The sequence below is a fragment of the Gossypium hirsutum genome, chromosome A11, assembly GCF_007990345.1.
Source record: "Gossypium hirsutum isolate 1008001.06 chromosome A11, Gossypium_hirsutum_v2.1, whole genome shotgun sequence".
NCBI lineage: Eukaryota > Viridiplantae > Streptophyta > Magnoliopsida > Malvales > Malvaceae > Gossypium > Gossypium hirsutum.
The window spans coordinates 116,032,474-116,046,355 of record NC_053434.1 but is presented as its reverse complement, the minus strand read 5'-3'; the positions used below and the strand labels follow the sequence as shown (position 1 = coordinate 116,046,355).

The window sequence follows — 13,882 nt, the reverse complement described above, 5'->3', positions numbered from 1 at the left end:
TTAATTTTCCCTGAAAATAGACTCATATATCTTCTATCCATAAAATATTCAGAATTTTTGGTGTGGCTAATCAATACCAGATTTTTCTTAAAGTTTCCCATGTTTCACTGTTTGACTAATCTGACCACTCTTCATTACGAATCAAATTTCTTATTGTACAGAATTCAAAATATGTTCTCGTTTATTCCATTTGAAACTAGACTCATTAAGCTTTAATTACATAATTTATGCAGCTTCTAACTCATCTCCCACAATTTATGGTGATTTTCCAAAATCACGTTATTGTTGCTGTCCCAAGCAGATTTATTACCAAATCACTCTTTCACACCTAACTTGCATGCTTGTTATTTAAACATGTATATCACCAATCAATCATCACATATCTATGATTTTACTTAAGTATAATCTCCATTTCATCATTTTAAAGCACAACATGTTAGCCGATTTTTCCCCTTAGCATCTAAGGCACATGCATGCTCATTTGTTTGGCTCAACTTCACCTATCTTCCATTTTTCATCAAAAGAACATGAAACAACAACCATTTCCTTCATTTTAATTCATGACCAAATGTTCACAACACAACTAAAAACCAAAATATGCTTCAAGAGTTAAGGTAGAATCAAGAAGAACTCATGAACCTCAAAATAAAAGCAAACTACCATGAACTTACCTTCAATTTTCTTCCCCAAGTGACCGAACATTTAAGAGCTTTCTCCTCTCCTTTCTCTTCTCTAACTTTAGGATATGATGAACAAAGATGGACAAAACTTTGTTCTTTTCACCCCTTTTTCTTTTTATAAAATTTCATATTTCATCCATTTAATTCTTTAACACAAAAGACATGAAATGCCCATCATGGAACATTTACCTAAACCATTATCATGGAACATTTACCTAACCCATTATCATGGAATATTTACCTAATCCATTATCATGGAATATTTACCTAATCCATTATCATGGAACATTTACCTAACCCATTATCAATTTGTACCATGAATTATGGATATCAAGTGCTCATATTGTCTACAACAACATGATGGCTGGCCACTTCATGTAAAATGGGAGGTTTGTCATGCAAATCCTCCTATTTTGTACTCCTATTTATTTGGCCACTTCAATTTAGCCTATAGCATTTTCAAACATTTTCACATAGGTTCTATTTCATAATTTCACCCCCTTTTTCTTATGGAACAAAAATTAACTAAAATTGCCGGGTTCTATCTTAAGCTTGGGCCTTCTAGAGGCCCACTAACATAATTAAACCTATGCCAACATTCACAGAATTCCTGAAAATTGAAGCGTTACAGTTTTGGTGTAAATGAAAACACAAAACATGTACGTACCCCACTTGTTTCTCATTTGAATGTTAGTGCTCAATTATCTCCAAAGACTGAAGAAGATAGAGAATATATGGCAAAAGTCCCATATGCTAATGCAGTTGGGAGTTTGATGTATGCAATGGTGTGTACGCGGCCTGACATTTCACAAGCTGTTGGAGTTGTGAGCAGGTATATGCATGATCCTGGAAAAGGACATTGGCAAGCTGTGAAATAGATTCTACGGTATCTCCGAAAAACCGTAGACGTTGGTTTAGTTTTTGAGCAGGATGAAGCATTTGGTCAGTTTGTAGTTGGATATGTTGATTCCGACTTTGCTGGTGATTTAGATAAACATCGTTCAACTACGGGGTATCTGTTTACTAAAGCCCCAGTGAGTTAGAAGTCTACCTTACAATCTACAGTAGCTGTGTCTACTACAGAGGCAGAATATATGGCAGTTACAGAAGCTGTTAAGGAGGCTATTTGGCTTAATGGATTGTTGGAAGACTTGGGAGTTGTTCAAAGTCACATTACTCTATATTGTGACAGTCAGAGCGCTATTCATTTAGCGAAAAATCAAGTTTATCACTCAAGAACCAAGCATATTGACGTAAGATATCACTTTGTGCGAGAAGTCTTTGAAAAAGGAAAAATTCTACTTCAGAAGATTCCGACAGCAGATAATCCTGCAGATATGATGACCAAGATGGTAACAACAATCAAGTTCAATCATTGTTTGAACTTGATTAACATTCTGAGAATTTGAGCACCTTCAGGTGTATGGCGCTCGAGAGCGCATTTGGAGGCACTACAAAAGATAGCTTTACTGGATTTGGAGAGTTGAAGGAAGTATGTAAAGATGTGATTATTCTAATCAAATCTTCAAGGTGGAGATTGTTGACAATTGCATGGTAAATAGTTGAAAATTGCATGGTTTTGCAGCATCAAAATTATGGCAGATTATGGTAGCCATCAATTTTGACTAAAATGTAATAAATAGGAGGTGCATATTTTGCACCTAAAATTGACTTGAAATTTTGGCATGGGATAATTTCTTTTTTGGTCATTGAGATAATGGGCTATTTATAGTTTGGTCCTTGAATTTCAACTATAAATAGGCCTTCCCATTCTCATTTCAAATCATCCCAACTATTCTTTCTCATTTAGTTTTCTCTCTTCTCCCATTTGAGAATTCTTAAAGAATTCTATTTGTTTGTAATATTTTGGAGATAGTGAAGTTATCATCTGGTGTTAGTGCCCGAGGACGTAGGTATAATTTACCAAACCTCGTTAAAACTCTTGTGTTATTTCTTGTCCTATTTTTCTTTCAATATTTGAGGGTATAATAGTAGTATTTAATTGTGCTATTAAATTACGATAGAAAGGATATTCTGACTAAGGAAAGACTTGGTACTTAAGAGATCCTTGTGATCCACCTCTCTTTCCTGGGAATTGAACTTTGTGTGATTTTTTAGTACAATAATTTACACGCTTCCAACCCTATTGTAACAATAGAGATATTAGATTTTTCCTCCTGATATTTAATATTTTTAGTTGGATTTAAATTTTTTGAGGAGGAAAAAGCTCGAAATCAAAAGAAAAAAAATAATTTGTCATTCTCCTACTAGAAAGGGATAGGAATGATGTGGAATCACAGTTTCATACAATTTTTTCTGGTCAATTGCATTATTTGTAATTGCAATTATAATTGTATTTGTAAGTTCTATAAAAAATATATATTTAATTTAAAAAACATATTATTGAATTTAATAATTAAAATAAATTAGATTAATTTATATTATCTTTTAAAATATAATGAATTTAGGAATTAAAATAATATAATTGAGAACTTATATATTAAAAAATAATATAAATTTGAGAAATAATCAAAAATATTATATTTCTAGATAGTTTACTAATCAATTTTCATAATTTTTAAAATCCTTTCTAAATATTTACTCACTTCTAATTAATCAATTCTTAAATTTTTCTATTTACATTAATCACTTGTATGATTAAACCATCATCAATAAGATCCATTCGATAGTTGGTTAATTTTCCTTGAAGCCTATACATTTAATTCTTCATGTTGGACTTGGCTCTTTGTTGCAATGGGAGTTTGGATTTCAATCACAACCATTTCTTTATATAATAGAGCTGTCCAATTTTATTTGTAAAAATTGCATTAATAATTCTTCCTCGGGTATTTGGATTGAGTTTGAATTTTGGAATCGTAATTACTGAGAGGGTTTTACCTGAATACCATACCTGACCCAAGCAAAACTAGACTCAAACTATAAAATAGATGAGAACACCTATAGTTATATACCAAAAAGAACAATTGCATTCATCACAACTCATAATATATATAATTATGATTATCGTAATATATAATCATTTCAATATTTAAGATAAATGATACTCTACTACTTTATTACATGGTTTTTAGAATCAGATTGGTCGTTTTGGTGGTTGAATTGGTTAGACCACCAGTTCGTTGATCCAATCAATCCAGATGGCCCGATTAAATAAATCATTAAAAATTAAAAATATATTAAAAATCATCCATCTATCGGTTCAACTAGTCTTTTTGAGTTGATTTAACTGGTCCATAAGGATTCTTAACTCAACTAGTATGAAGCATTTATCTGAACCGATACCTCGACTAAATTCTAATTCAACTAATAAATCTAATTCAATTCAAACAACCATGCTTTACTATCTCACAAACATACAAGCAAATTGACTTATCTAATAATAACTCCACCTAAAATTGCATGTGTTTTAGCAAAGATTAAATTGTAAATATATATCTATATATATATAGTACTTAGCAGATATTATATTTTTATTTAATTTTTTTCTGAATTTAATATTTTTATCCCAATATATAATTTCCATCTAATAACCCCAAATATGCCCTATGAAGTTTGAATGTTTCAAACTAATGGTATTGGTCATTTTCAATCTTTTCTTGGCATACATTAAAATAAAAATAAATATTTACTAAAATAAATATTAAAAAAGAACATAGAGAGAGAAAATGAAAACAACGAACTTCCATGAATTACTCTAAAATGTCTTTTACCTTCTTTAACCCTTTTTATATTTCCCTTTTTTTGTAAAGATTGGTTCTTTTGATCCTCATTTTTTTACCCTTTTTTCCTCTCCATCTCTCTCAATCTTAATAGTTTCAACTCCTTCTGATTCATCATCGAAAACCCATTTTTTCTCATCTATTAATTGTAAGAATTAAACAAGAACTTTTTTTGTTTTGGTGGTGAATTCTTGAAGCAAAAAGAAAAAAAATAAGTGGTGATGATGACCATGGAGGGAATGATGGATCAAGCAGTGTTGGATGATATAATACGAAGGTTATTGGAAGGGAAAGGAGGCAAACAGGTCCAACTTTCTGAAGGAGAGATCCGTCAACTTTGTATTAATGCTCGTCAAATCTTCATTTCTGAGCCTAATCTGCTTCAGATTAAAGCTCCCATTAGAATCTGTGGTTTGCTTTCTTCTCTCTATTTTACCATTCAAAATGCATCCATTTTTAAGCCAAAATTTGGGTTTATTTTTGTTTTCTCATTTGAATTGTATGGTTTATGGGAATTGGATAAGAATCCCAATGTTGGGGAACTTAAATTTTTATGGTTTCTATGCCAAGTTTTGTTTCCATTCAATTTGGTTGAAAAAGTTTGAGAATGCTGATTATCTAGCAATTGAGTACTTTTTTTTCCTAGAATTTTATGCTGTGTGAGATAAAAAGGAATTAAATTATAAATTTTTGGATTTTAGTATTTATATTATTTTTGGGTTGGTCTTCTCAAAGGATACTCAAAATATAGTTCAAATTTTAAATTTATTCTTTAACATCAAAACATTTTAAATTGAGTACTCAATATATCAGTATTGTATGAATCTGGTTTTTTCCTTTAGCTTAGCGTCAATTTATGTGTTAAATATCAATTTAGATCTTCAATGGAACAAGTTTAAAACACATGAATCAAACTATAAACACGTGTGCATACCACATGGACAACTTGAATCTAACATGTTAAAGAAACAAATAATATCAATCTTTCTTAACACATTAGTTCAAGCTATTCAGGTAGCAAGCATACTTGCATTTATAATTTGATCCATGTGTTTGGAAATCAAATTTGAGGCATTTGACGCCTAAGCTAATGGCTAGGTTGAAGGAAAAATCTATTTGATACGATATTGATACTTTGAAGACTCAATTAGAATGTTGCCAAATCCATGTAAATGGTAAAAAGATTTTTCCAGTCTCTCTCAATTTTGATATTGAGCAAATTGGTCCCTGTCAAAAAAAATGGAGTAATTTAATCCCTGTCAATTTCGAAATTGAGCAACTAAGGACAATTAATCACAACGTTAATGTTTTTCGTCAATTTTACATAAATTTGACTGGTATAATAACAAATTTAGCTCTTATAATTTACACATTCTATCAATTTGATCATGATTTAACAAATTTTGCCCGCAATAATTTTGTAAATGTGCAAATGTTGAGGTTAAACTTATTGATTTTTTTAGAATCAAGACCAAATAAAAAATATATATATGTAAACATTGAGGGATAATTATTTTATTATATCAATCAAAATTATACACAATTGATGAAAGACATTAACACCGTGATTAATTGTCCTTAATTGCTCACTTTTAAAATTGACAGGGATTAAATTGCTCCAATTTTTTTAATGTTCTTAATTTTGAAATTGAGAGGAACTTGAGAGGTCTTTTTACATATATAAACCATAGCTCGAGAGAGTATATGGTGCAATTAACCCTATATCTTGGCGGTTATAATAATGTGGGAAACTCTTAACAATGTAAGAATTGAGATGAATTATTTTTACCAATGGAAATTTCTAATATTGTAAGTCTTTTTTATAGGTGATATACATGGACAATACCAAGATCTGTTGAGGGTATTCGAATACGGTGGGTATCCTCCGGATGCAAACTATTTGTTCCTTGGGGACTATGTGGATCGAGGCAAGCAAAGTTTGGAGACAATATGTTTGCTTTTAGCCTATAAAATAAGATACCCCGACAGGATTTTTCTCTTGAGAGGGAACCATGAAGATGCAAAGGTGAATCGGATTTATGGGTTTTATGATGAGTGTAAAAGGAGATTTAACGTTAGTCTTTGGAAACTTTTTACCAACTGCTTTAACAATTTGCCTGTGGCTGCACTCATTGATGAGAAGGTACTTTGTATGCATGGAGGGTTGTCTCCTGATTTGGAAAATGTGAATCAGATCAAGGAAATCGAGAGGCCGACCGAAGTGCCCGACGGTGGACTTCTCTGTGATCTTCTTTGGTCCGATCCTAATCCCAACGTCGAGGGTTGGGCGGACAGTGATCGAGGCATTTCATGTACCTTTGGAGCCGATGTTGTTGCCAAGTTTTTGGAGAAGAATGACCTTGATCTCATTTGCCGAGGTCATCAAGTAAGTGATTTCTTTCTTTTCGTTGCAAAGAAGGTTCTAATGGCTTGAGGATAAAGGAAGGGATTGGAAATATTAAGATTTGAATTTCAGCATCATATTGGTCTAAGCTAGCTTATAGATCAAGTAAGCCAGTTTCCTTAATTGCCACAAAGAATGCTATAAGATCAGTTGGTTTATACAATCAGTTTTAAGAGGTGATATCCATCAAGTAAGCCAGTTTCCTTATTTGGCACAAAGAATGCTATGAGATCAGTTGGTTTATACAATCAGTTTTAAGAGGTGACATCCAATAAGTTTGAGGTTTAAATTTCAATTTTAATGGATCTAAGTTAACTTTTAGACCAAGTAAGCCAATTTCCTTATAGACCAAGTTTTAAAGGTAGTAACAGCTCCCAGACAAAGGGTCAAAGGAAGAAACTGCATATATTGAGATTCAAAATCCAAATTTATTGGATGTCACCTCTTAAAACTTATCGAATAAATTAATTAAGTTAACCTCTGTTACATGAACTCGAGTGTGAATATTGGAAAAGTTTTCAATGCATTTGGAGGGTCGTATCCCCATACTTATGTCTACATATACTATTAAAAAATTAGTCAGTCAAACTTTTTCGGGTTCAGATTAATCTAAAGTTTTTGAAATTCAGGTTGTGGAGGATGGGTATGAGTTTTTTGCTAATAGGAAATTAGTAACAATATTTTCGGCCCCAAACTATGGTGGAGACTTTGACAATGCTGGCGCTCTATTGAGTATTGACGAAGCTCTTGTTTGCTCCTTTGAGATATTGAAACCAGCAGCAATAAGCGGAAATAAGGTTCCTCTAAAGAAGGTTGGCACACTATCGGTTTTCAAACTCAAATTCGGCTCCATCTTGAACTCAAACTTGAACACAAATGATCAAGTCTTATATTTTATTGACTGACCTTTCAATTTTTTTTTATCTTGAATTGAATTCAGATCAAATTTTGAACTTTGAATTTCGAATCAAACTCCAACTTCTAACAATTTGAACTTTATTGTCAGCCACAGAAGATCGGCACGACCTGATGAAGCAGTTTCCGGGGGTGGCGTCGTTGTTCAGCACAAATACGAAATACCGATAAGCTCGATCGGAACACTGAGTTTCAGTTTCCTGTACACCAAATGGACTGAACAAGGAAACCTTAAATGAGATTGATTTTTTTTTTATTTTCTGATTATTTAATCTTCCTTGTATCTGTACGTCGACTATTAACTCTTTTTTTCTGGCTCTTTTTAGGATTTTTCTTTCTTTTTTTTTTTTTTTGTTTATTGAATTCTTCGGAAACTCAAAATGTTCTTCAGTGGGTTAATTTATAGGGGTCTCAAAAATGGTGTTCCAATATTGAATGAATTACTAATTGGCTGTTAGATGAATTATTTTCTGGTAATGCTCGATATAAATATATAAAATATGTTAAAAATTTATATACACAAATTGTTGATTTGTCTAATGTTATATGAATCTTAAACATGATTATGACATGAAAAAAAATACAAGAATAGAAAATACAAAATATGTTTAAAAAAAGCGTGGTTGTAGAAGCCCAAATTGCCCAGGCCCTTAAAACTCAATACCAATTAGCCCAACTAACCCATCGGCCCAATAACATAAGCCTACTTACCCATTTACCATAATCCAACTATCATAAACCCTCAAAGCCCAAAACAATATGGCCCAAACCCTAACAAAAAACAACAAAAATTTCAAACCCTAGGTGCGCCGTACCTAGGGCCTTCTGCCGTCTACCATGGCCACCTGCTCCACTACCCATGTCAGCAATGCCCATCCCCCTGCAAGAATCAAAAAAAGAGAGAAAAGACAGCATAGAAAATCATGTAAAATAGGCTTTAAAAAGCCAAGCCAATTTCAATGGAAGGATTCAGCAACTTTTGGAAATAAAAAGAAAGCATTCGATTTTTGAGTAAAAAAGAACGATTCCAAAATATCAGAGTAAGAAAATAGCCTCAAATCAAACCAAATATCAGAAATCAAAGAACCTAAAGGCCAATAGTCAAAATCAAAGCCCTAAGGTGAATTTTCTATTTTTCATTTTCGTTTTGTTTTCGAATCTATTCCTATAAATACATAATATATATAGAAAAAACATTTCAAAGCGTAAAAAAAACAAAAAAAAATTACCTTTTCAGCCACCGTGTACGGTGGCCGGCGTCGGCGCCGGCGACGGTGGACGGCGGTCGGGGCGAGGCTGGATTTTCCACTGGAAATCGTCCAGCTCTCCCTCTCTCCCTTTTTTTTTCTGATTTTGGTACAAATGATTTTTTTTCTGATTTTCGAGCTATTTATAGTGCTCAAAAAGGGCGCCGTCTTGGCATTAAAACCCAGGGCACAAAACGACGTCGTTTTGCCCTGGGTCGGACCAACCCGACCTGACCTGTCAGGATCCGCGTGTTTTTTTAAGGAAGGGCTAATTGCGCTTTTAGCCCTTCCACATTTCCATACTTTTACAATCTAGTACCTTTTCGATTTTTAATTCGGCCCTAAAGTATATATCAGTTTGCGATTTAATCCCTCTTGCTGTGTTGCGTTTTGAGGGGAGGAATAATTTCTTTTTTAGTCCTCCCTTGTTTTGCGCACATTCAAATCGATCCTATTTTCCTTTATTTTTTTTTGAAATTACCCCAACATATTGTTTTAATTTAAATTTTATCCTTTTGCACCCTTTTTTATTTACGTATTTTATTTCATTTTAATATTATTCATACTATTGTATTTTATTAATATCATTATTATATCTATTATCAATATTTTGTTATTATTATTGGTACTAATATTTAGTTTCAATTAGTATTTACGCGTGTATATATATATGTATATATTTATATAGTACTATTAATGGTTATTTTTAATACTATTATTGTCATTTGAATATATATATATATATACTGTATATGTTTTTCATATATATAATGTATGTATTTTTAATATTATTAATTATATATTTTTATATATATTATGTATACATTTTTAAATATCATACTGTTCATCTATTTTTATGTTATATCATGTATATGTATTTTTAACATTATATTTGTCGAAACCATTTTTAAAAGGTTTTTTTGAAAAATGGGGATCGACTTTTGAAAAAAGTAAACGGGAGTCGCCACCAATCTTTTAAAGTGTGATTGGATCACTATATAAAACATTTTGGTCTACGAAATTTTGAGAAAATAGGTTCGGGAGTCGGTTACGTACGAGGAAGGATTAGCACCCTCGTAACGCCCAAAATTGGTACCAAATTGAATAATTTTGTCTTAATGTCAGAAATTTGAAAGAATTTAAAAATAAGGTTTCCTTAAAACTGTAATAGTTTAAATTAAAAGAATCAAGACTCATTCGCTTTGAAGGAATATAAATATCACATCCAGCATAATTAGACACGATATTTTTAAACTTTCGTCGCTAAAATCATCTTATGATTTGTAAACTCGCTTAAAAGGATATTTTAAATATTTAGACAAACGGGAAATTGCAACCCAGCATGTTAGGGCACTACTTCCCGAATTCCCAAATATCAAAACATTGCCTCACTTTTTTTAAAATCCTTTTGAATCAAATGAGATTTCTTTTGTCTTGAAAGTAATGATGTGTTTTACATAGCACAAGGAATTAAATAAATATAATTATAATATACATGTTTTATTATTTCATGCAAATATAGTATAGAAAATAATAATAATGGCATAAATTACACAATATACATTTTTACTTTGGGCATATATCTAAATGTTCATGCATTATTGTTACATACAAAACATAATGTAGTGCATAATGAATACAACAAATATAAATCGCAATATACACATATGATAGTATCTTATGCAAATTACCATAAATAATTAATTTCATGCAAATATATAAAAACAAATGATATGTAAAATTTAACATACTATATCAAAATAAGAGAAAACTAAAAATAAATAAATTAAAAGGTATGAAATATAAATCAAACAAAAACAAGATATTTAGAAATATATTGAATAATATAAGAACGATAAAAGAGAACCCTTTTCTTTAAAATGATATATATATAGATTATACTATAGGGTATAATAACTTATAATGTACTAAATATTGATATAACACTTATTTATAAAAATACATATAATTAATAAGTAATGAAACAATGTATATTTTATAATAAAATAAATGTAATATATATAGAATAATGTATTATAAAATATAACTTGCGATGAAATTTATAATATAAACTATATAGTAGATAAAATAGGAAATAGTAATTATGATATTATGAGTAATTTTATAAAAAATGTAGAAGAATAATTAATATATATATCCATAGTAAAAATAAAATATAATGTGCAATATAAAATATAATGAAATGTGAATACTATTACATAAATAAAGATAATATATACTATTATTTAATAATAATTTAAAATCTTGCCATTTACACATTTAATAAATAATAATAAATAAATAAAAACAAGGAACAATATATAATAAAAGTATATAAAATAATACACTGGAATAAAGAATATATATAATAATAATATAATAAGTATTTTGCATATAAAAGTATAGTAAAATAATTAATATATATACTAAATTCATAAATAAAATGTATAATAATAAATATAATTAATAATAATATAAAAATAATATATATACTATATTTTTATAATTAATATTTATAAAGTATCTATTAAATTTTTAAAAAATATTTAAAAGGATTATAAGGAAATCAAATTAAAGTTTTTGGGCTAATTTAAAAATAAAAATAACGAATTTTGGGCCCTCTGGAGCGCGCATTAAAAGTTAGGGAACTCCTTGGGCAATTACCCCTAATCCCCAAAACGACATCGTTTCATTGGAATGGATTTTAAGGGCCTTTAGTATTAAATTGAAATAAATATAAAATATTGGGGCTAAATTAAAATAAAAATAAAATGAAATTAAAAACCTAAAAAACACGGAAGGATCAATTGGGAAATCTTCCCATTTAACAAAAACACGCGGATCCTCCCGGGGTCATCGGGTCAACGCGCGGATCCTAAGATTTGAAACGACCTCGTTTCGTGCTTATTGGATTAAACCAAAACGGCACCGTTTCATTTGTGCTATATAAGCCAAATTTTAGTTCTAAAATCATTCTGCACCCGGTTTTTAAAAAAAAACTTGAAAAACTCTCTGAAAGAGAGTTGAGAGCAGTCCTCCGAGTTCTGGTCTCCGTCGAGCCGATCCCCGGTCATCGGACTCACGCGCCCACACGCCGCCGCCTACTCCTCCCCGTATGGCGATCGGAAGCCCATAAGTCTCGATTTTCAATGTGATTTCAACGGTAAATTCCTTTTTATTTATTTTAATAGTATTTGCATGAAATAAATAAATAAATAAATAAAGGTATATCACCTTTAAGAAACTGCTTGGACTTCTTTCTTTCTTCTGTATATGCGTGTGTATATTATTGTCTTTGTAAAAATCCGGCTCCTTTACATTGTTTTGATTTGGGCCTTTTATAGCCACTGGAAATTTGAAAGTAAATGTTACAAAATCTGATTTTATTCCTTGCCATATTAGTTCCGATTCTGTGCCCTTTTCCTTCCTTTTGCAGGTTTACGGTGTGAATCACAGCGATGATGAGGGAACTGATAGCGGCTCGATACGAGGTCTGTGGATGCTTACGGCGCTGAAAGGTGCAGAAACCCTAGGGTTCCTGACCTAGGGTTAAGCATTTGGGCTTTCGGGATGCAGCTTATTGGGTCTTAGGAGTAGGCTTTTAGAAATGGGTCTATAATGTAACGGGTTGGGTCTACCTGTTGGTATCTGGGTTTGATTTAGGCTAATGGGGTATTGGGTGTTGGGCCACGAGTGTAATGGGTTTATGGGGTATAATTTGCCTTTTGGGCTTTATTTCTTTTGTAACATGGACCGTACAAATTGGACATTTTATTTTATTTTTTTTGGTTTTCTGTTTGGTTTATTAAGCCCGGGCGAATTTGGGCTATTACAATATTTTTATGTATATTATGTATATATTTTTAATATATCACATTATTCATACATTTTTTTTATTATCCCATGTAAATACCTTCAATATTATATTATGCCTATATTTTCGTCTATATTAGATATATACTTTTGATACTCAATACTATTATTATGAATATATTTTTGGTATATGTATGTATATATATATTTTTTTCTTTTATTAATATTATCATCGTCATTTTTTTTTACTTTATATTATATTATTTTTATTTTTGTACATACTTTTAATATCGTTATTATATATAAATTTTCAATATATATATGTGTATATTTATGTAATAGTTGTTTTTCAATACTATTATTATCTCTAGTATGTATATACTATATATATATATTAATACCATGTATATATTTTTATATCATCTCATGTACATATTCTTGAATACTATGTTACATATATATATTTAATACCATATTATGTATATATTATTATACCTATTTTATCCCTATTATATTTATTATTAATATTAGTACATATATTTTATTATATGGGTATATATATAGTTTTTATATATAGTATTATTTTCATATATCGTTATATTTATTATTATACTTACTATTTTCACTATTGTCACTTATTATTTTATTTTAATATTATTATGTGTTATTTGGTGTACATACATCTTTTTATTACTATTATTATAATTATTATTATTATTAGTATATGTTTATTATATATTTATATATCTTTAATATATATGTATATGTTTATGCAGTATTATTAATAGTTGTTTTGTAACATTATTATTATTTCTAATATGTATATATATATCTTAATAACTATATCATGTATGTATTTTTAACACTTTTTTATGTATTTATTTTAATATATATGTACATATTTATGTAGTATTATTAATATTTTTTTTATGTTATTAGTATTTCTAATATATATTGTATATGTTCATTTTATATATATTATGTATATATATTTAGTATTATTATGAATACACTTTTCATTCCTATTATTACGTATATACTTTAGTGTATATATATAGCACTATTAGTATTTTTAATATTATG

At 29.9% G+C, this 13,882-nt stretch overlaps 1 protein-coding gene and 2 long non-coding RNA genes across 3 annotated transcripts; 2 read left to right on the top strand and 1 right to left on the bottom strand.

The window, feature by feature from the left end:
* Positions 1-4,463: 4,463 nt before the first annotated feature.
* LOC107904181 (serine/threonine-protein phosphatase PP1) lies at positions 4,464-8,183 on the top strand. The gene is made up of 4 exons (XM_016830458.2): positions 4,464-4,831; positions 6,247-6,806; positions 7,454-7,636; positions 7,831-8,183. Exons 1-4 carry the CDS (start codon positions 4,642-4,644, stop codon positions 7,852-7,854), a joined length of 957 nt encoding a protein of 318 aa, XP_016685947.1. The 5' UTR covers positions 4,464-4,641; the 3' UTR covers positions 7,855-8,183.
* Positions 8,184-8,281: 98 nt separating this feature from the next.
* On the bottom strand, positions 8,282-9,094 carry LOC107904184 (uncharacterized). The gene is made up of 2 exons (XR_001686154.2): positions 8,969-9,094; positions 8,282-8,619 (listed from the first exon to the last, which is right to left on the bottom strand). It is a non-coding gene; the product is annotated as an uncharacterized lncRNA (long non-coding RNA).
* Positions 9,095-11,965: 2,871 nt separating this feature from the next.
* On the top strand, positions 11,966-12,765 carry LOC107961881 (uncharacterized). Its single transcript, XR_001701471.2, has 2 exons — positions 11,966-12,149; positions 12,423-12,765. It is a non-coding gene; the product is annotated as an uncharacterized lncRNA (long non-coding RNA).
* Positions 12,766-13,882: the final 1,117 nt, after the last annotated feature.